This window comes from Silurus meridionalis, chromosome 20 (assembly GCF_014805685.1).
Source record: "Silurus meridionalis isolate SWU-2019-XX chromosome 20, ASM1480568v1, whole genome shotgun sequence".
NCBI lineage: Eukaryota > Metazoa > Chordata > Actinopteri > Siluriformes > Siluridae > Silurus > Silurus meridionalis.
The window spans coordinates 5,304,013-5,327,888 of NC_060903.1; the positions used below are offsets into that span (position 1 = coordinate 5,304,013).

General features: G+C 37.7%; 1 protein-coding gene across 4 annotated transcripts in view; it reads right to left on the reverse strand.

Annotated features, from left to right (window-relative positions):
* Window positions 1-1,658: 1,658 nt before the first annotated feature.
* The window catches only part of epb41l3b (erythrocyte membrane protein band 4.1-like 3b), a 34,204-nt gene continuing 11,986 nt past the window's right edge, over window positions 1,659-23,876 (reverse strand). The window contains exons 3-23 of one of the 4 annotated variants that reach the window (XM_046876391.1): window positions 22,685-22,797; window positions 21,411-21,515; window positions 21,264-21,306; window positions 21,095-21,170; window positions 20,101-20,319; window positions 18,901-18,988; window positions 17,516-17,560; window positions 16,719-16,871; window positions 16,446-16,543; window positions 15,175-15,350; window positions 14,278-14,456; window positions 13,264-13,713; window positions 12,302-12,340; window positions 12,055-12,090; window positions 10,449-10,529; window positions 6,622-8,295; window positions 5,981-6,085; window positions 5,733-5,831; window positions 4,798-4,878; window positions 4,315-4,430; window positions 1,659-2,417 (exon numbers count right to left, since the gene is read on the reverse strand). In XM_046876391.1, the coding sequence (XP_046732347.1) occupies window positions 4,320-4,430; window positions 4,798-4,878; window positions 5,733-5,831; window positions 5,981-6,085; window positions 6,622-8,295; window positions 10,449-10,529; window positions 12,055-12,090; window positions 12,302-12,340; window positions 13,264-13,713; window positions 14,278-14,456; window positions 15,175-15,350; window positions 16,446-16,543; window positions 16,719-16,871; window positions 17,516-17,560; window positions 18,901-18,988; window positions 20,101-20,319; window positions 21,095-21,170; window positions 21,264-21,306; window positions 21,411-21,515; window positions 22,685-22,738 (3,912 nt within the window). In that variant the 5' untranslated portion in view covers window positions 22,739-22,797 and the 3' untranslated portion in view covers window positions 1,659-2,417; window positions 4,315-4,319. Of the gene's footprint in view, window positions 2,418-4,314; window positions 4,431-4,797; window positions 4,879-5,732; window positions 5,832-5,980; window positions 6,086-6,621; window positions 8,296-10,448; window positions 10,530-11,005; window positions 11,195-11,556; window positions 11,623-12,054; window positions 12,091-12,301; window positions 12,341-13,263; window positions 13,714-14,277; window positions 14,457-15,174; window positions 15,351-16,445; window positions 16,544-16,718; window positions 16,872-17,515; window positions 17,561-18,900; window positions 18,989-20,100; window positions 20,320-21,094; window positions 21,171-21,263; window positions 21,307-21,410; window positions 21,516-22,684; window positions 22,798-23,876 lie in introns of all 4 variants that reach the window. The other 3 variants (XM_046876392.1, XM_046876394.1, XM_046876393.1) reach the window with 3 other exon arrangements.

The window sequence follows — 23,876 nt, forward strand, 5'->3', positions numbered from 1 at the left end:
CCCTGATGCAGATGCCGCATGATCAGATGAAGCAACTTCATCACCTAAATGATTCAAGAATGTGCGCATGTTCTTGCCCATAATACTGTGCCCAGGAACACTTCACACCCCGGATATGCCCTTTATTACTGACAATTTAGGGAGTAAGTTGGATCAGAATTTCAAAAAGCAGACTTGCTGTATATTGCAATGCAAAACCAAAATGTGTGTAGAACGCAACACCACCATCTCTGATTAACTAAACCCCTTCTAATCCATTCGGACCCCGACTTCACTTTTCCACGCAAAAACTCTACTTACACATCTGGCCCTAAACCCTTCCTCTGTCTCTCTGCTTCAATTTAATAAGGCATTAGTTTAGCATCAGATCCCCAGAGTCCTCACTCTTGTTCATGGCTGTGATTTAAGCTCCAGCGAGCAAAAAAAATTATAATAAAGTCTGCATGTTCATGTGCTTTTTAAACATCCCATTGCATATTTAGTCCCAATTTGCTCTTATAATACCCTCCACTCTTTTGGGAAGATGTTCCACTAGATTTTGGAATGTGCTTGTGGACATTTGGGATCTTTCAGATTTTCCGGTACTGATGTAGGGTGAGGAGGCCTGGGGTGCAGTACAATTATGTGCCTTCAGCTTTGTGGTAACAGTTTGGAGATGAAACACACATGGCAGGAAATGTCAGGTGTCCAAATACTTGTCTATTCAGTGTACGTGATGGCGCACACCTAAGAAAAGCCTTAGGGTCGCTGAACCGTAAGACGCCATCTTGTGGTTAACAATTAAAACAGCATGCAAACTCCACCAAGTCAGGAAGTTAAAGAATGAAGGAAGCACCTGCTGGATTGTCATTTAATCTTTTCTTGGTGACAGCCCTAAGGAAGAATTAATTTCGAGTAAAAGAAACAAACCCAGATGAAATGCACACTGAAATAAATGTGGAAATATTGAACAGGCAAATAATGTCATTTTTACCACAGTGCTTTTAGATTCTCCAATCTGACTGGTGTTGATTTCACAGATGTGAGTCATATATATAGTGAATATAAAATAAATTTTATATTAATGTTAAATCGTTTCTCTCTCTCTCTCTGGATGTATTTATTAATAAATGAAATCATTATTGCTGTGGGATGAGGAATAATACAACACCACATATTTTCACAGCATGCTATGTAGCGTTTATATTCTCATTTACAAGAACCTGAACGTATCAATATTTCCAATTAGTTTGTTCATCTCGAAAACCGTTCTAAACGAGGGTAACAAAAGTTTAGCCAATATTACCTACCAGTATTAATGACCATTTTTAGGAAACAATTTCAATAAGAAAAACACGGTTTAAAGAAATGTAATAAAAAAATGGAAACCGTTGATTTCAATAATATTTCATTCAAAAATAAAAACTAAATAAAATCACATCCAAAAGTTTTTATTTCTGCAGTATGTCTGAATAATCTATGTTGTGTGTTTAGAAGAGAAGGACAGCGGGATTCTGGGTAATTTATGTTTTATCAGGTCACTAGATGATGAATAAAATCTTGAAGAAAAAAAAAAAAAAAAAAAAAAGTTTATAACTCACCGGTTTAACATTTGAGGCTGTACAACTCGAACAGCCCGAAAGCAACACGAGAAAAAGTAAAAGATCATATTTCATGAGTTTCCAAGTAAACCAAGAGCAGCCCTTTTAATAGTGGCATAGATTTCAGGACTTAATGCTAAAACCAAGTACAAATATTGCAAAGTACAAATGTTGCAATACAGAGAATTGTTATTGTAGATAATATGCTTATATAATGTATATACACGACTTAAACACTTATTTAATGCTTTTAACTCGTAGTCTCTGGGCTGTGTACAGATTAATCCAAGTCTTCGTGCAAAACTGCTCTGCCAATCAGAGAAAACATGTAAAACACTTGGACAAACTTAGATCTGTGTCGGTAAACCTGGCTTTAATTCAATCTCTCTCTGGAACACTGATGAATTGATTTCGTAGCTTTGCTGTTGGCACGCTAATTTAAAGTATTTGCTATAAATAAAATGAAGGTACATAAATCAAACACAATGATTAAAAAAATCGTTCTTTAAGGCAGTTGCACAAATGTTTTTTTTTTAAAGAATCCCTCACGTTTTGGAGTGCTCATGCATCCATGGCGTGCTCAGATTATTGCTGTTTACAGTAAAACGATCCGCCCAATAACATGCTGAGCTTTTGGTAATATCGGACTGCAGGGCTGATTTGAATGGGGGTGGGGGTGTCGTAGAAATCATCGCTTCTTCATGGTCCCCACTATTATCCACTGAGCTGTCTGGATCCGAGATCAAAAAATAATAATAATAATCACAGAAGCCGAATGCCCATGGGGCCATAGAGTGAAGAACATGGCACTGTCCTCTGTCAGACAGATGTTTAGTCCTAAACACAAGAGAAACAGAGAAACAGATCAGTCAGTTTGTGTAAATGTGTGTATTATAATCCAGCGATGTACTGTCACTACACACTACAGTGCTAAGTAGGGGTGTAACGGTACACGTATTCGGTACAGGGCTTTCGGTTCGGTGCACACGAGTACCAAATGCAATCCTTTTTATTGGAGTTAAAATCTGAGTTCCCACAAGAACGTATCAGTGGCTTAGTCCATGAATTTTGTTTAGTCTCCACTTTGCACTGCTTTGTATAGTCACTTTTTTTTCTTAATTCTTTCATTATTATAAAACATGAAAAAATGCCAGGGGTATTATTAAAAAATAATAATAAAAAAAAAAGCGCAGTGTCTTTGTGGCTACTAGATTTGTATTACGTTGTAAATCTATTTTTTGTCTGCACGAAATCACGGCCACTTCTGTTTTTAATCAGTCTCGCGATATGGATTCTTTAGTGTTTACTTCGAGAATTTCTCTTCCGCATATCGAGGGAGCGAATAAATGAAGGATGAAAGGAATGAAAACATTTGTTACAGTATGCTGAAAGTATATACAACAGTTATGTAGAATGTATCTTTAGAAAATTAAATATTAAATGTAACACACACACACACACACACACACACACACACACACACACACACACACACACACACACACACACACACACACACACTAGGGCTAACAAATATAAACTATTTAATTTAAATTTTCCATTTATTTAATGTATACATTCAATCAATTTAATTTGTGCCAATTTAATCAATTATTAAATGTAATTAATATAATAAAAATGTGTATTGTATTAGTTTGATACAATTTAATTTTTTATTATATATTATAAAATATAATTTTAAAGATTATTTAACCAAGCAGGTATTTTATTTAAAATTGTTTTAAGTGTAAACTGTTGATGTTTACAAATGTAAATAATAATAAACGGCATTGATTAAAAATAAAAAATAAAAAAAAAAGACAAGCAATTTAACGTTTCGCATTTCTTCCCTCGAACGCTACTGAAATTGTACCGAACCGTGAATTTTGTGTACAGTTACACCCCCTAGTGTAAGGATTGTAGCATGAACTGAAAATGTAACAAACGAATCGGAGGATGGCATTTATGCTGGTTCAGTCATGACACATTCCAGGACAAAGGCTGTAAGTGTTTCAAGAGCAAAACCAGAACTCCTTTAACACAAGAGCCAGGACCAGACCAGCAGCAAATGACTTCAACATGCACTGAGAGGCATCAAAGCTTTTTATGTACAGCACATGCCAGACAAGGAGAAGAGGACAGAGCCAGGTGGAAGATCTTCTGTTCTCTGATCATTTCTAAACAGAAGTCTCAGAGTCAGAGAATGACCGAAGTACAGATTTCACTCTAAAGCCAGTGAATGAATACAAACCTGCACAAAGACACAATTCTGATATATCATCAACAAAACACTTATAAACAAGATGGAAAAGCAGAAGACCCATGTGTTAAAAGTCAAAATGCTTTGTGACAAATTCTTCAAAAAAGCTCCAATGTGCTGCCCAGAATCCTATACGATTACACTTAAAGTGGCAGCTTACATAATGTATGTAGCAAATTTCTCAAATTGGGGTAAGTTAGGATTTTTAGCTGTGAATTAGTTTCAAATAAAGCAACTTTTATAAAGCATCATGTGCCACATTGGCAGCAGAGTGAAAGCAGAAAAGAAATGGCACGAGATGAAATGCACGCTAGATACAAAGCACTATATAAAGAAAGTTGATGAGGCTGATATGACACGGCACATAGCGCACACAAAGGAAACTATTGCACGCATACGCAGCTTGCACTAGCGCAGATCCGAACAGTGTCCGGTAGTGGAAAGCACTATAGTTTCTAACGCTCCCACCATTACCTGTGTCACTGGTCACCTTCGCTAGCCGAGATCTCAGTCTCTTTATGAACCACTACTTTGGTGACAGACATGTCTGGATGCTGCTCTTTGATCTCTTTTATGGCCTGAGCCAAAGCCTTGTTCAGAGAAATGCCACCAGGGGGTGCAAACAGACACACACACAGGCACACAAGAAAATAATCACAATTAGAAGAGAGAATCAGTCAGTGAATTAATGCCTGTTAACTGGATTCATTGGTTTAACATTACATACTTTCATTGACAGTGATTTAAAGCTTAAACAATTACTTACAAAAAAAAAAAAAAAAAAAAAATTACATTTGTGATTAGTAAAGTATAGATTTTTTTTTCTATATCAATAAGAACAGAAACAAAAGCAAAACACCCCAAGCCCTAAAGCCCTGACCAAAACAGTCAACATTTAGTTTGAAATAAAATGAGTGTGTGTGTAGGTGAGAATTTAAGAATTGGTTGCCTCAGTACCTGATCGTGATCGATGTTGGCATCTCCGGAGATGACGATCCTCTTCTCGATCCGTGTCTCCGAGATGCCTCCTTTCACCGTCTAATGATGGAGAAAGATGCAAACAACAAATATATATAAATGTATATGAGAGAGTTTTAAGGTGTCGCACGAATACAACATTCAGTTTTGGCCAAGTGATCAGAAGAAAGACACGACGACTGGAGAAAGAAGGGCAGCAAGGCATGTAGTGAACAATCAGTGCAGTCTTAGTTTCCAATTCAGTTTGATTTGTGTTAGAGCAACAATGTGAACTTTGCTGAAAAAAAACACTCATATATTCGTGTACACAAAAAGGAACAAAATATCAGCATTGTATTCTCTTTTCCACAACAACAACAAAAAAAGTGATCAAATAAGCAATAAATCTTGTCCAATGTGATGAATGAGGGTCTGAATTCTTGCTTTTAGTTGCAAATAAATGTACTTTTCCCTTAAAAAAATTCAAAACTCCAGCATTGACAAATTGATAAATTTGACCAGAGTTCATGAATCAAATAACCGAATTTGAAGAACTTTTGGTTCTTTTGAAATAGTTAAAGGCCAAAGTTCACGTCCTTCATCTAGAGTTAGAAGAAAAACGGTTTTGTTTGTTCAAAAGAAAATAAATAAATAATAAAAAAAAAAAAAAAACTCTCAAATAACCTCAAGGTCAAAATTTCTTGATTAATTAATAGAAAGCAAGTAGTGATATTTGCTGGATATACAGAGAAATGGCATCATAAAAACCCTAGCTGTTTAGAAGAGAAAGAAAAGAAAAGCAGTTCAAGTGATACTCAAATACTTGTTTTCAAATGTAAAAAAAGATCAAACATTTTAATTCACTCCACAAGAAAAAGCAGAAGCACAAAGAAAAGAAAGAAGCTTCTCTAATGAGTTTGTTTCACCCCGCTGACCTTTGTTATTTGCGTGGTGGTCGTGGTGCTGTTGTCCTCGGACGTGATGGTCTGAGCGCTCATCAGAACTCCGGGGTCTGCGTCACCATTAACATCCACCTTCACATTTGTACACAAATAGAGCACAAGTGGAAAAGATGAATCCTCATATTTGGGATGTAATTATCGATGTAATGGACATTACAAACTAGGATATGATGTGAAAATTCGTTATGTAAGAGAGGCAGGAACGGTGAAGTGTTGTGTACCTCGGCAGACTCGTATGTGATGGTTTTTGTTTCAGTATGAACTACAGGCACCTCGTTGGTCACCGGTTGCACTGGCTCCGCAGATTCCTCCGACTGCTGCACAGACTGGAGAGATTGGAAAATGAGAAGTGCACGAGCAGTCAAAAAAAACGCTACATGGCAGAAGTACTGACATCTACAGGTTAGCAGGTAAACTGATCTACAGAGCCACATATAGTATGCGTCTCTACTTACTCAGATAAAGTAGCACACAGACTACACAGTACAACACAAAAAAAATGTATCTCTACTTTAACTCCACTACACAGTTTGTGTACTTTGTCCACTAATGTTTTTGTCCTACTCTCCTTCATTATTACTTTTTTGTTGCTGCTAAAAAGCAAAAAAAATCAAAGACCAAAGATGCACTGGGATTTTGTGACTGTCAAATCTTCCTAACGCCATGACATGGGGAATCATTCCAGTGATCATGCAACGATTTACACCCCGATTAAACACATCACTTTAGAAATAAGCCAGTAGGAAAGGGCCATTTTAAATTAGTCAGAGTTCGTGATCAACATTGAAGACTGTGAGGTTAAAGCATCCAAGACTGTGAGGTTAAAGCATCCAAGTCACTCCGACAAGGCAGTGGTACTAACTGTGTTCACTTCTCGCTTCATCAGCTTTATTTCCTGTAGAACCTCTTCCGCTTCGCGCTCGTCCTCCTGTCTATATTCGCTGGTTACACAGTGCGACGAATCTAAGGGTATGGAATTTTCATAGCCTTCTGTGTTTCTCTCTTCCACTTCCTCTTTCAAAACTTGCTCAGCATTGTGAACTTCCTCACAGGTTGACACTATCTGCACAGCTGCAGTCTGTTGGCTTTCATCAGGTTTGGCTTGTTCCTGCTCACAGATAGGTGAGCTAGCAGACGTATTAACATTTGGCCTGATATTCTCTCTTGGGTTTTGAGAAACGTTCTCAACATCTTCCCAGAAGGACACGGATTTCTTGGGGGTACAGCCGTCACAACCTGTGGACTGGATCTTTTCATCAAGACAATTAGATTCGTCTTCAGTTACAGGTGCCATAAATTCCTGACTGGAGCTCGGACTTGCTTTATGTGCAGATTCTTTTCCTTCGACATTTAATTTGCTGTGCATCTTCTCTAGAATCTGAGCAACATCTTCAACTACCACTAAATCAACATCTTTGTTATCTTTAATTTCATGCACATTAGTGTGGTTCGGAATAGAAACTTCCTCAACATGTGTCTGAACAGGAAACTCTTTCTCATGACAAAATTCTACTTCCTCAATATGAATAGGAGCAGAACAGTCTGCCTCATCCAGAAATCTATTCTTCTCTGTATGGGTTTGAGTAGAAAGTTCAATGTTCTCCGGAGCTATTTTGGGAAGGCTGTCCTCCATAGCTGATGACAGAATCAGAAATTCCTCAATTTTACTAGGGGTCTGAACAGGAAGTGCTTCCATCTTATCTGGAGTCTGAGCAAGAGAATCATCTTCCTCTGTATGGATCTGAATAGGAAATGGGTTTGGGGTCCGATTAAGCAGGTCTTTTTTCTCTTGACTGACATGAACAGAAGATCCATCTTTCTGTGCAGAAGAAAACTCTTCACTCTCAAAGCAAGACTGAGCAAGCAGCCCTTCCGTACAATTCAGTGTCAGAACCAAAAATTCTTCTGTGTCAGTATGGGTCTGGGCAGGAAGGTCTTCCTTATAATCAAACATCTGGGCAGGAGATTCTTCTTCCACAATATGGGTATTAATGCTAAATTCTTGATCCTCAGTCTGAGTTTGAGCAGGAAATTCACCTTCCTTTATATGGATCAGAGCAGGAATTTGTTCCACCTCATTAAAAATGTGAACAGTAAATACTTTCTCCCCAAAAAGAGTCTGATCAGGAAGTTCTTCCTTCTCTGTACATGTCCCAGTAGAAAACACTGGCACGGTGTCCAATGCGAGTGTATTAAAAGACGCTTCTACTATTAACTCCTGAGCTTCACCAGTAGAGGACGCCATTGCAGTGTCTTTATTATCTCCCCAGTCTTCAGATTCCTCAACTGTATGCAGTACTGACATTTCTTTATCATTACACGATGACGTTTCTGTGCTCTCACTGACTGATTTTGAATGTATGCCTCCAGAAACCAAGGTTCTCTTATCAGACAAACACGGAGGAGCTGGAGGACCATCTTCAGTAGTACTAACTTCCTCAATAACAACATTGTTTGAAGCTTTAGGAGTCAGAATATTCTCTGTAGCTTCTGCTGTATCATTAACTACTGCAGTGTCCTGTTGGCCACCTGAATTCTGCAAGAGACAAATAGCATTTCATCCCATCATCCATGGAATTCAATTACAGACTGAGCTGCGAGTGACATGATCAAGATCTGGACCAGATCTATACACATTAGCAAGAATATTGTGGGACGTTTCAGATAAACAGAAAAAGGAAGAGCATGTCGGGTAAAGGAATTAAAGAGAAAGTCCTACCAAGACAGCAAATCTAATTCTGAGTTAATTAGGACTTATTGTCTCTCTTGGGTCCCTGGTTTAACCCTAAGGGTTGATTATTAAACCAGGGGCACAAGAGAGACAATAAGAAGCACTTTTTACAAGAACTACAAATTGAAATATAAAGATGAATGGGGGGAATGGAGGCACCACAGAACTGCCTGAACCGTCACCCTATTGAGAAATAGACGAGCTGAGACTTGGCTCTCATATTTAACAACCAGAAATATTTCTTCTGAATAAACGCTTGACATGTCAAAGTCTCCGAGAGCTCACATAAATAAGAACAGGGAGTCATTAATACTGCTTTATACAAATAGAGTTTCTAAATAAATAAATAATTTAAGTGATAAGTGTAAGGACAAGGATGATGAATTGTGTGAATGAGAATAAACTGTGATGGACTGTGTTTAAAAATATTTCCATCTGCTGCCAAGGGCACATTAATCTGCATTTATTGATTGAGATAAAGCAACTCAATGAGGATAGTCTTATAGTTTTGGACTTTCTGTTTCTTTAATTAATACAAATGGTTTTATAAGAGTTTATAGTTGTCAAAAGAAAGACTTCCTGTTCAACACGAAGGACTGGAGGGATAGTTCAGGTGGTGGTTCTACAACTTCCATTCGTGTCCTAAACAGGTATCTGAATTAAATAAAACCCAAATGTTCTTCTCAGAATTAAATCTATACTACATTGCCAAAAATTAGCAGGAGACCTCACCTGGTCATATGTATGGTATTTGATTTTTGAGCATCTTATTCCACATTTAGTCCCAATTTGCTCTTAGAATTCTCTTCACTCCTCTGTTAAAATGTTCCACTAGATTTTGGAGTGTGCTTGTTGCCATTTGTGGAGATCTGGGGTGCAGTCAGCGTTCTAATTCATCCCAAAGGTGTTCAGTAGGGATGAGATCAGAGCTCTACTTTTCCAAATGTGTACATATGTAATGTGTCCTAATACTTTTGACCATAGTGTACAAAAAACAACAACAACAAAAAAAGGTAAAGTCCCAATATTGTACATGGCCTGGTGCTTTTGTCTCGTCTTATCCCTGAAAGTGTGCCTGCTTATGAGTGCAAATCTCTTGGCAAGTATTAGCTGTAGCTGGTACCATCCTGAGCTCATTGCCTAGCACATCATGGACATTATGATGTACCACACTGCTTGATCTGCTTTTAGAGAAGTGGGATGCTCTTTTCATCAGAATTTCATCTCATATGTTGTAATGGTCAAGGAATGTCCGGGTGTGTGTTTGATCTGGCCTTTTGCTGCAGGTCTTTTTTCTTTTCATCATAGCTTTTGCATGTGGTGTTTTAAATGAGAACATTTCTCCATCAAACCCAATCTCTTATTCTCAAAACCTGGAGGGGTCATTTTCTCGCAGGCGCAAATCTACTGTATATACAAAACAGGCAATTGGGATTTGTTTCAAATCGCCTGAAGAATGCATACGAATAATTTTGAACCACATACCAGTTAATAGAGGGCTATAAACAAGTACTCATTAAAATAACATTAGAGCAGCATATGCATGAGAAGAAACTTTTTCTTTCTAAGAGTTAGAGTTTGGTACAAATGTTAAAAAAAAAAAAAAAAAAAAAATCTTGGCGAACGTTTACCCTGAATTTTAAAATATATTTAACCAGACCACAATCCATTTGATGTTTTTTTCCCCAACCAACTTCATACGTACGTATGACATCATGCTACAGATATTCTGTGGGTTTAAGCAGTGGAACCCAGTGGATAGTGGGCAACCAAGAACTGACAATATTTTACCAGCATCCCACAACCGCTATATCTGGACAACACTCCCTTTCCAGACATGGCCATTAAATAGAAAGATCAAAACACAACCATCTGAAAAACTCAAAGCGACTGAAACAAGCACTGGTACTGATCATGCTAGGACAGAACAATTATAGAACAGATGATTTTAAAACTACCTCGGCAGAGTCAGCCCCCGCAGGATTTGGTTTTTCTTCTGAAATGTCCTCTTGAGGTTCAGATTTGGCATCTTCTGCAGTCTACAAAACAAAAAAAAACAAAAAAAAAAATGAGGGTCACCATGTTTATAATAGTGAAAACCAGAAGTATATAAAGACTGGGTGAGGGTGTGTATGTTTGAGATGTGAAGTGGATCGTGCAAACCACAAGGAAAAAATGACTTGAGCAAACAGGAATGAGAAAAAGAAAAACAATGGCCTTAAAAACAAATGGAACTTGAAAAGGTTTATGGAAATCTGATTACTTTTAGAACAACAGATCTGTTGGAGGATTAACAGCATAAGAAATTGACAGACCCTCAGTCACAGCTGTAAATTATAGCCAAGTCAACAAATTCTAAATATTCACTCAACATAAATAGCATGGACTGACGTTCCACAGCGATCCAAACTCTAGAATGCATAAACAAGCCACTCTAAACCAGGCCACTTCCTGCATGCTGCTGGTTTGGGAACATCTCTCACTCAAGCATGCATGCGCAGAACCTCTTTCTTACATCCTGTAACGGTAACAGAGGTTCAATCACGCTCATGTCATTCAGCCGTGGACAGTGATCAGGAAAAGAGACCAGCCTTTTCTCCCATTCACTGCCTCCTGATGACTCGGATCGCATCTCCAAAAACGACCTCTTCAGATCACTGAGGTTTGTCTGTCTCTTGAGCACCTCCTCTGTGGAATCATTCTCCTGACACATCAATCAAGACAGAGATGACATGATCAAGAGGCATAGAGCACTAAGAGTGTATACTGTCATTTTAATCACACTCTCAACATGGTGTTAAAATTACTCGCTCTCACACTGAGATTAGGGGGGTTAGGAATCCGAGTGACTCTCACACAAGTCACATTTTTTCAACCAACCAAAACATGCTATGCGCTATTCAAGCATTCCTTTTCACACCATTGTTCTCAAGCAGGAACAAGCATTTATGCTGATGGTGTCTGATTAGGAACAATTCGGATTAGTTTAACACACCTGCGAGCTTCTCTTTTACGCCTTTTCATGTGCAAAACCCACACAAACACGCCACACATCGCTTCACAAACCTCCAACATGAGATTACTGTGTCTGATAAACACACTGTCTCCCATTATTGGCTTTATGAGAATATTCTAGGAGGAGAAAAACAAGATACATTTTAATAAATGTCCCCTAGTAGTAGTAATAATAAAAATAAATAAATAAATAAAACACCTTCAGAGGCATGTCATGAATGAAATACCGGGTAAAAACTGTCAAAGCTGCTACTGTAGAAAATTACCAGACATCTATAGACTACTCAAACTTTAACAGTGGTACATTTTCACCTTATGTATAAGACTGGTGAGAACCACACACCAGCCAAGTGTCTGCATGACCTGCAAACTTTGTTCAAAAATAAACAAACACTGATGGCTTGATAGAAAAATGACTTTGCAAACAGCATGATATTGTGTGTGTGGAGGGGGGTGATATGACAGCATGGCAAGCTCAGCTTGAGATCATGTTGCATTACAGAGGAATTAAAAAAAAACACGATTGCTGAGAACACTGCAATGAAGTACCTGGCTTACCAGCTCCGATTCATCCTCCGACTCAGACTAAAAGCCAAAGTAAACATCATTGTGAAGGTAAAAGAACAAAACAAAAAGGAACAATGGTTATCTGACATCATTTTAAACTCAGAGAAGGCTTTATTCTTTTTCATTGACCCACATTCAACATTATTCTTTCACTAGTTTGGAGCCTTGGACAAGTGACAAAAACTTGAATCGTTATGGTTTGTAATATATAGATCCCCAACACACACACCTCAGTCTCTGTTGTCTCATCAGTCTGTTCGCTGTCTGTCTGTCTCGGATTTGACAACAGATGGACAGTTTCCATTGGAAAGCAACAGTGAGAAGGGAAAAAGTCCATCACATAAGACTGCTGATTCTCAATATGAATCTATGCTACAGGATACAGATGGAGTGATGGAAACAGGATGGGTATGAGGAAGTACTGAATATGAAAACAGAGTACCATGTGAAAAAATGACTATACTGAAGTCCATCTAAACAAAACAAATAAGCAAGGCACCATTTAGGACATTCACTAGATTATGATCTTGGAAATGGATCATGGATACTTTTGATTACATGATGATTTCTGCATAAACATTTTCATGGCCGTATAGTGGTGTGGAAAAATGTGTAGGTGGTCAGTGTAGCAGAAAAATCTGAAAATCTGGAAAGAAAAAAATAAATAAATAAATGGCTAGAACTTTTGTTTAAATAAACTCTGCACTGCAGTGGTTTGTGGTTAAGATACGTGTAAATCCAATCCATTTCAGTTACGGAAAGCGTGTAGTTTTCAGAAATACATATAATTTCAAGTTGCCGCACAAAAAAAAATATATATATATATATATATATATATATTATTTTTTTTTTACAGATTCTGTTTTTCAAGGCAATAGTAAGTAACTGACTTGCTGCTCTGTTCTGACATAAAAATGTGTGTGTCCGGTTAAAAAAAAAAAAAAAAAAAAAAAAAAAAAGTTTTTAGGTTTTGTTTTTATAGACTGCCTTTAGCAGACTGCCCATAGATCGTACATCAATTAATATTGCAAAATGTTGCTAAAAGTTTTGTGCCCACTTAATAATGAAGATGTAGCCGTCTCTTGTTCATGCAGGCAAGTTTGGTACATGAAAAGATGAGGACAGGTGATACAAAGATCAAAATGAAGAGACATGATGCCACGTGATGCCCACACGCATGCATGCACACACCTCGTCATCTGAACTGTCCTGAAAGCTGTTGGTAAATGAGGTGGAAAGTGACGTGGTTTTGGGCTCCAGATAGCAGAGGCACAGTGCCAACGGAAAAGAGAGTGTAAGTGCATAGGGTACAGAGAAAGAGGTAGACAGCAGAAAAAAGAAGATGAAGAGGAAGCAGGGCACGAGAGATGGCGACTTGATAGGCAGGAAGTGCTGGAAGCACTCGGGTAAGAAGTTCAGCTCAGACAGGTCAGGAAAGCTCAGGTAACCATCTTCATCCAGGAGAGAAGACATGTCTGGGAGGTGCAGGGAGAAGGAGAAAAGCGTTCCCGCTTTGGGCCGGTTCTGGTCAGAAATCTGCTTGCCGTTTGCCGGACTTGCTGAGGCGGCGTGTTCAGAACTGCTTCTTCTCCGTTTTCTTCTTCGCACTTTAGTGGAGGAGAGCGGGGAGGCAAGGACGCTCTGCTCAGAGGATTGAGGAACGCAATGATGGTGTAGGAGTGAAGACAAAATCAAGGAGTGAAGGGTGGATAATGCCAAAGGTCCAATGAAAGAGTGCAAATGGTTGTGTATGAACAAGTGAAACAAACATGCATAAGGGATGAAAAAAAAAGGGTAAAAAGAGAAAGAGTTAATTAGTTTAAAAAAGGTATGAGACATGACTATATTTATAATATATGATTTATAAACACGTTACAAAAGCCTGAAAATCAGAACTCTTTCACAGAGCTTGGTTACTCACAAAACCTCAAATTTAACTCCAGCAAGGATTTTATTTCAGAACTTTAGTTCTACAACTTAATATCTAAACCTTATAGATATAGAAATAACATTACTGCTTATTTAAAAGAAAAAGAATTGCTGAGGATTGGCCTGGATGTAATGAGAGTCAAAGACCATGTCATCAAGTCATTAATTTACTGGGGAGATCCTCTAAAATCAGTGCTGGTGTTCAAGCATGGCTATTTAACACAAAACTACAGAGTGAGTTAAGGAACGGAAGAAATTGTCTGAAAGTCTGGTTACCTTGGTAACAGGAGTGGGAGGGTCAGGCTCGGATATCTCTGCCGCAGGAGTGCTTTCATCTTTGACTGCGTTCTCTTCCTCCACCTTTTTCTCTGGCGTTACCGTGGTGATGAGGGTCCCTGCGGCAAAAGCTGGTTTAGAGTCCTTCATCAAGTTGTCGTTGTTGGCCATGGCTGGAGCTGGAGAAAAGCGGTGTGAAAACATTCATAGCGGCAAAAGGGGACAGAGGTCACGAGGACTTTGCATACTGATGAGTGTGCAAAGTGTACAGCTTTGAATCAAACAGATGGTGAGATCAGGTACTAATTCGAAACTAGAGATCGACTGATAGTGAGTGGATCTTATTTGCCAATAATTGATTAATCAAGCAATGGATACTGGATAAAAAACAAAACACTGCCTCTAGAGGCCGCTGTTAGATGGCAGAAAACCGCAAGCTGGAAAAACTATCGGTATGGATTTTTGCCGGTAGCCAATAGATCCAGCAATCAACAATAGGTTATTAATCAGAAAAACATGAATTGGTCAAAGTATTCCAAACAGCATAATAGGATCATTTTAATTATGTTGTCTATAGACATTAAAGTTTAATCTGTAGTGCACACCTACAAAACAAACAGTCTTTAAAACATGGCATGATGTACAATAGCTTACAAGATCAGAACATGCTCAGCAAAACTAATAGCAGCAGCTTAGCTCACGCATCAGCATGTTCAATCTCTATTAATACATCAAAGAGACATTTTAAGGTCTATAAATGTATTCAATACCAATTTCTGAGACTTTTGTCAAGTATCTAAACAGAAACGAACCAACATTAATCCCAAAGTTTTTTCTCACATTAGATGCACTGTCGGGGTTCTGCGTTTACCTGCTGGATTAATATACAAATGTTACCTATGTCTAGACTGCGAGTGGTGGTGAGCCGTTTGCTGGAGGAGCGCTGAAACTGTGGTGCAGGCCGAGAGATCTGAGAGCTGGCACGGCGCGTCTGCGTCTGCGTTCTCCCACTGTAGCGAAACTTAGAGCCCAGTGACAGAAACTTCTTAGCAGGAGGTTCCGTTGCCACCAACCTATAGAAAAGAAAACAGTAATGAATCCAGTGTTATAAAATCAGATGAATTGAGACAACTATACAGGTTTTGTCCATAGAATAAATAATTACCATAATTAATTTGCATAAATTGTAGGGGTGTAGCGGTACATGTATTTGTACTGAGCTGTTTCAGGACAGAGCTTTTGGTACGGTACACTGAATACAAGTCTTTTCATGTGCGAAACAGTTAAAATCGGAGTTCCTTCATGAACATAAGTGGCAGACAGCAAGTTTGTTTAGTCTCCGCCTTGCACTTTGAGCGCAGTGTCACTGTGGACACTCAATCTGTACCAGAACACGATTTGTACTGTGTATGCACCAAATTAGTGCCATGTCTTTGGATATGGATTCTTTTGCCCTTATGTATAGTGTCAAAAATTTCTATGAATAAATGCATGAATAAATGAAGGACAGAAGGAATTAATTAATTTATGAATAAATGAATCAAATGAATATCGTGTGTTTCTTTAATGCAGACATTTGATAAAGCATGCTGAAATAAGTAGAACAGATAAGTAAAACAAACACACACACACACACACACACACACACACACACACACACACACACACACACACACACACACACACACACACACACACACACACACACTTAGCAGAATAGGGTCTTGGGGACAAATGTTAACTATAATTTCATTTTTTCATTTATTTAATTTTATTTACTCAATTTAATTTGGGTCAATTTAATTATTATAATAAAAAAAGTGTACAGCATTAGATTTTTTTTTTACTTTCAATAATATGAATAATTTTATTTTTATATTTTTTATTTAAACCAAACAGGCATTTTATTTGCAATTGTATTAAATAAAAATGTTAAATGTTGTTCACAATTCATAAATATGAATTTAATGAATATAATAAATAATAATAAACATTAATACAAAAACAACAAGCAATTTGTTATTTCGCATTACTTTCCCCTAACTGTAACGAAATCGAACTGAACCAAGGTTATTACGAAACCGTGAATTTTGTGTACCGTTACACCCCTAATAAATAGTCTTTTGCTTCTACTAATAACCCTTTTAATTTCCCAGAGATTTTTTTACCTGAAAAACGTGTGATGTTCCACACACACCTTCCACAATCTCTTTGCTGATTTGTGATTTGGAAGTTTGAAACCAATGGTGCTCTCAAACTGTTCAAACTAAAAAAACAAAAAATGTCTCTTGATTACGAAAGATTCATCACAGATATAGTTTCAGTTATGATCATATATATATATATATATATATGACACAAGAACTTTGTTCTATTCTCTAGCAAATATCCAGCATCAGAAATCTCATGGTTGTTTCATGAAATGATGAGCCAAGCGTCACCTCTCCAGGGCGTATCTTAATATAGAAGTTGTTCCGCTTGTAGGATATCTTGAGGATTTTGGGCCAGGCAAATCGATTTATCCGCAGTCGGTCCCTGTAGATGAGAAGGCCGCTGCCACAAACACCGAGCATAATCTCCACTCCCTCCGAATCCTGTAGAGAAAAACACAGAGAAGGTAAGGAAAACACATAAGGAAAAGAAATCAAACAATAAGGTCCATGACAGATTGAGACAGAAGGCCAGCAGGGGACGTAATAATTCACAATGACCTACACCACCATCCCACACAGGACGGAACGGGAGAGTGACGATGGGGGTAGTGGGCTTTATTAGGTGATAAATATTCGCCTATTTAATGGGCTTAAAAAACAAACAAATGCAATACTGAAAAAATAAATAAATAAAACAACAGAATAAACGTGATGAAAATAAAGCAGAACTGCACAATCGGTTACAACACAAAGAAGCTGTCAAAAATATAAGGACTAGACAGAGGGCTACGGTGCAGAAAACAGAAAAATGAAAGGAAAATCCCACAAAGCACTGCAGCATGTAGTGAATAAATTCTATTCGCAAGCATGCACGTGCAGAAAACACAGACCAAAAGATGATGTACACATTTGCTTGCATCAATGTACTAAACCAACAGGGTTGGGACATGCAAGCAGAAGGCATTTATAACGTCAATCACGTCACAGGAGTATGCATCAACAGTAAGATAATGCAATAACTGTATGTTACGGACACACACGTATGTAAATACACGCATCAAACACAGCACGTCACTGTAGCTTACCTCTTCCTTAGCCCGAGCTAAGCACTCAGACAGCCTCCCTACTAACTACGTCATCAATAGGCAGAGAAGAGGAGGGGAGGGGGGAGAGAGAGTGCGAGAGAGATAGAGAGAGAGAGAGAGAGACACGTAGTGCAAGCTGAGCCAATAGCAGCATAGGAAAAAAAAGGTTTATTTACATTCAGGGGGCAACACAGCAGAACTATAAAGCTAGAGGTGCTGCATTCTTTCAGTTATTAATTTTTTTTCTTTCTACTCAATTTTATCCTTTAATTTCAATATTCTCTCTGCCCACAGCACAAAACATTGTTATGTAATGTGTTCATCGTTTCCTGGAAATAATAAAAGCTAATTAATCATTTTCTTTTGTATTATTTTAAGAATTAAAAAAATTATAATGCCAGCTGTGCATTGATTAAACCTATGCAACCACTTTCTATGTTTCAGCAGCTTAATATACAATAAGGCCAGTGGTATGTGTGTGTTTGTAAGATTTCATACAGAATGCAAGCAGAGATCAGAGATCAACGTGCAGCACTGAAGTAGCAGCAGACCAGCAGTGAGCAGGATCAATGTCAGCACAGTACCCACAGAGAGCGCATATTCATTGGCATTACAATTAGTCAACACTCTCCCTTCATACACTCAATCTGCATATTCATAAATCAGCAGCAAAATCAGTTATAGCATCTGTTTTGCAAACTGCAATGTTTAAATTAATGTTACACAAATTTACCCCCCAAAAAAGAATAATAATAATAATAATAATAATAATAATAATAATAATAAAATAAAAAATACACAAAAAAAAAAGACAACACTACCCAACAGTAAGTAAAATCTTTGTTTAGGTACAAGCTTAAAAAAAAACTTAAATGAAAAGAGTTAAATAAAAACATTGCACAGATAATAAAATTGTTAATAAAATTGCTGTTATTAATAGGACATGCCATTAGATGGTGCTACAATACAAACTGTTCAATATTTAAATTGAATTTTAAAACAGGATCTTAGGAAAAGAAAAAAAGGGCAATTTATTGAGAATAAAGCAATGTCTACATTTAGGGAAAAGTTGGGGGAAGATTACCATTTTTAATAGTCCTGCATATTGTGCTCAGGTACTTAAATTTGTATGAACTTATGAAATACTTTGCAATTATGAATAAAAGAAAATAGCAATAGGGACAGTTTTCTTGAACATATAGCTGGGTGTATGCATGCGCAATTTTCATTTGATGAAAATCTTTATAGAAAAAGGTTGATTTAAAGGCGGATTTAAAAAGGCGTTAATACAATAGTACCTCACTGTGTTATCATGATGCATGTTTCAAAACCGCCGGTGAACATTTTTTAAAAAAATTCTCTCATTTCTTTTTTTTTTTTTTTACCTTGGCATGATGCAGATCTACACCATACATGGAAAGCTTCTTGGCATTCTCCAGGAAGAGCATCTCTGCCTCAGCTGGAGTCATCCCTCTGTAACGAACGGCAAAATCAGACGAAAAGAAATGAGCGTCTAAATTCGTGGGTAAAAATATCCAGGGCTGAACACAGTAAATGTTTCTAAAATTAGTGAGAACAAAGCCGCCTTTGTCTAGCAGTTGAGAGTTTAAAATAATTCGTTAAAACAGCTCATTAAATTGGTGTAACAGCTAACAATGAATCGACTGAAGACACAGTACTCACTTGTGTGTGAGATTTTATAGACTTGGTATAAAGCGGGGATGTGGAGATGGAGATGAAACTGCAATAAAAGCTTCAGTGTGACTTTGTGTAAAAAGATATTCATCTACATTTCTGTATTCATGAATAAATAAAAGAAGGGCTTATTTTATGATTTAAATAGACGCAAAGCGTATACGCTGTTGTGAAAAGATGTGCAGTGTAAACAATCAAATAGGATGGGAATGGATCCAGTGCACTTAGTGTTACTGTTGTAAAGCTGAAAGCATTTTTCCTTGTACAGGGGATAAATCTAATAAATGTATTGGAATACTTGTGTATACAATACGTGTACACCGACCAGGCATAACTTTATGGCCACCGAACAGGGATTACATTAAGACCACCTGCCTAATATTGTTTTGGTCCCCTTTTGCTGCCAAAACCGTCCTGACCCTTCGCTTCCCACGTGCATTAATGAGCTTTGGCCGGCCATGACACTGTCGCGGTTCACCACTGCTCCTTCCTTGGACCGCTTGTGACAGATACTGACCACTGCAGACCGAGAACATCCTGCAAGCTCTGCAGTTTTGGAGATGCTCTAACCCAGACGTCTAGCCTTCACAATTTAGCCCTCGTCAAACTCGCTCAAATCCTTACCCTTGCTCATTTTTCCTGCTTCTAACACATCAACTTTGAGGACAAAATGTTTACTTGATGCCTAGTTTATCCCACCCGCTGGCAGGTGCCATGATAGAGATAATTAGTGTTATTCACTTCACCTGTCATAATGTTATAAATGTCAATGTTATGCCTGATCAGTGTACGAACTACAGTCATCTACAGTAGTGTCACTATTTGAACACATTTATTGATTGTCAATATCATAGCAATAGGTCTTTATTGTCTTATAGAGTTCTGCTCACTTGTAGTTGCGATGCAGGTCCATGACCTTTTCCTCCAGCTCTTTGGTCTGATTGGGAGCGAAGCGAAGGTCGCTGATGTAATCGCTGCCCAGCTCTTCAGGGTCATAGTCTCCAAGCTCAGACTGGGCGATGTATGAACCCAGGAGAGAATGAGTGACGAAGGAGCACGGCAATCTGCCCGACACGACGTCATCTCTCAGCTGAAGGCACAGGTAGTACCTGACGAAGAGAAAAATTTTTTACGATGGTGAAATTTCCAAAGACACTTCATACCACATTGAACTAAACATCAGCACAAAGCTAGCTTCGCCACAAAAATGGTGATGCCACACTAAAAATAAAAAACTTAAAAGGGAAACAGGAAGTGACGAGAACAGCAACATTTTCAGAATGTCATTTTCCGTTTTATTGTACCACAGCAAAGCTGAATGCTTAATTCTCATTGATGAACGTGTCAGAAGGTGATAATACAAAAGTAAAGCTGTAAATAATTTAACCTGTAATGTTTTCTGCCAGCTGAAAGTCTTTAGTACAGAGGACCTTGCAGTTCCTTGGTAACATTTAAATATAAAAAGATGAAAAAGTCAAGTCATAAAATTATTTATTGTACATTAAAATGTACTCTAGCAGACAGAGAAAAAAAAGGAATTGAGCACTTTTGCGATTATAATAAATGGAAAATAACTTTCAGGGTGGCATGAACTGGTTTACTTTCTCCACCTAAAAATGCATGCCTTGACATGCTTGATTCCTTATTTAATAACATTTAATCAATCCAGTTGTATAAGAAACTGACTGTTCCCTCAGTTCAGCTGAGGAGAAAAATATGTGATTGAGCATGTGTGTTTTATGCTGTGGAATCTCAGAACCTTCATTGGAAAACATGTCTTCATCAATAGGGAACAAGCTATTGTGGAGACAAACTCAGGTGTGAATATCTATAGAAATATTAAAAAGCGGTGTAGGAGGAAAGACAAATTTTGCTGCATCTTACCGAGTGATGTCTTCACACAGCTGAGATGGGTCAGGAGGATAAAACTTCACATTAAACCCAAAGTTCCAGGGACCACCTAGGACACACAGAGACACAAAAGATTTTTTTTTAACTGAGACGCCTGCTCAGAAAACAGAAAGACGCTGCGCCAAAAACAGAGTTGACCTACTTCTAATTTGTTTTTTCAGTTCTTTTGCAGGGTCCATCCAGTTCTGGAAAGAAATCACAAACAAGAAGCAAACAATAATTTCCATGGTGTTGCTTATGGTAAACAATAATAATAATAAGTGCAAATTTAGATTTTTTTTTTTACTACCTTCTGATGTTCTGCGTCACGATACGTCAGCCCAAAGTAGTCCTTCTCCATTAGGTTGAGGTGGTCACATACTTTATCGAACAGGACCTGGCCTTTGGCTTTCTTCTGTCGATGACAATAAAGGACAGAGAATGTTATTGGCAAAAAAAAAAAAAATTAGTGTGTCATGTGACTCTTCAGTGTGAAAGACTGTGAGATAAAATGATAAAGCCAGTCACTTAATCTGACAAATGGCAAAGCCATGTCCTGTTAAAACAATCCGTTCTGCTGCTAAGCTGACTGCAAATGAAAACGAGCTATCATCTAAGGCATACAACACCAGTAACTGAGCAAGCACCAGATTCTCAATTCTTCTCCTTTAAATTGGTCATCGAAGAGTGAAACGCAGCACTATGATCGTTTGCACATGCTTTAGATTATGCAGCATGTAATTCTGCAAGCTGTAATTTGGAGAGCAGCAAGTGAAAATTATTGGGGTCCAGGAAAGGAAAAACCCAAGACTTGGCTGGCCTGAATATACTCACTCTGCCAGACCTCTAACATCACACAGAGTTCTCAATGCCTCTATTCTTATCTTAAATTACACCAACTTTTTTTATTCCCTTGGTTTGTTTTATTTTTTTCTTGGAAAGCATTTGAACACTTGTAAAGAATGTAAGAAGAGATGTGATAATTCAAGTCAATCCGAAACAAATACATGGCCTGGAAATTTACAAGCGAACCGCTTTGCTTTTTACATCATACACACGAACGTTTCATAATGTTACAGATCATCAGTTAATATCTCAACTGCAAGCCAAGCACAGCAACTAAAAGGACAAATGTCTTTCGTAAAAGCCCTGACTCTCAAAACAAAATCAGCAATCTCTTTCTGATCAAGTCAGACAAAGAAAGAGAATTAGGAAATGTTTGGCATAAACACTTTAAGCCACTTTAAGGGAAACTATCTACAGATATGACGGTAAATTATTACTTGTGCGCTTTGCCATTTGAGGGGCACAATTCAATTTCACAACCCACCAAAAAATAAAAATAAAAAAGTCGACCATTACAAAAGGCTGGAGTCCCATAAATAATGCATTACCTTACTCTAGAAATTCATTACTACTCAGAACTAGTGGTAGAGCTGCAGGCACAGAAACACCTCTAAGACAATCAGAATATAGAATTAAATTCTTGGTTTATAGCAAGATCTGTTCTTTTATCTCATCTCACTCGTTATTTACTAGTGCCTTTTAATCACACCCACTGTGGCACCTCTTGGTCCCACCCACCTCCACTGTACAGGTGTAGTCCGAGCCATCCAATAGGGTGATCCTGCACTGCATGGTGTTTAACTGGTGCTGCTTGTAAGCTTCTGTTCTATGTAGACCTCTTCACCACTCAGCTGAAAACACATGGGTAGATTGTTATAAAGACACGTTATAATGTTAAAGGGAAAAAAAAAAGTTTAAAATCAAACAATCATATAACATTTCAAAGTTTTTTAAGCAAGTATCTTTATTTATGATTTCATTATTAACCAGGCGCAAACAAATGATTTAATACATAATAAATGAATAAATAATTTAAAAGGCTGGAGTGATAAAAAAATCATTTAAAAATCCACCAAAGCGATCCCATCAGTGTGAGTTAAAGAGGGTCAGTATGATGCGTTGACGTTTTGCAAATTCATTTTAATGAACGAAAAAAAAAAAAAAAAAAAAAGGGTGAAAAGGTACAGAAAACATGAATTCATTTCTGATAAAAAAAAAACGCTGACACGCTGAACTAATTCTGCTTCATTATTGAGGCTGTGTTGCTTTTTTTTTATATTTATTTTTATTAAATGCTTAGGGGAAAGTTACATTCATCACAATGAACTGTTGAGTGGTACAGAAAAAGAATAAACAGTAATGAGCTCTACTCTTAAGCCATAAAGTCGACAAGAAGCTTTTGGAAAAATGACTACAAAAACGGAAGCAAAATGATAGTTTTACTGTCAAGCTTTTCAAGAGTAACATTTAGATTTATTACGGTCTCAAGTGCTATTCGAGATCTTCAACAGCCTTTTACATTATTGTGCCAGAAAGCACATCACCGCTAATCCTATTTAACCTCAATCTTTTCAGCAACAGAGCAGCAGAGAAGTGCTTTAGTGTTGGTAGGGAACGTGGATTTAGTGACCGATATTCTGCAAAATGCTTTTTTAAAACCTCACAAACCACTACTGTTTAGTTGCATTACATCACTTCCCCATACAGCCAGCTATTACTAAATACACGATGCTATCTGTGAAGAAAGTCGAGATCTTTGAACACCTATTGTAGTGCAAACGCGTTCGTCGGTTCTCTTTCTCTGAAGCATTTTCTCAACATTTGATTACAGCCTCCTATATTTTATTTACATTTACTCGTTTGGCTGATGCTGTAATCCACACGAGGGTTACGGGCGCTGCACAAACACCTGGCAGAGGCGTTTAGCGGT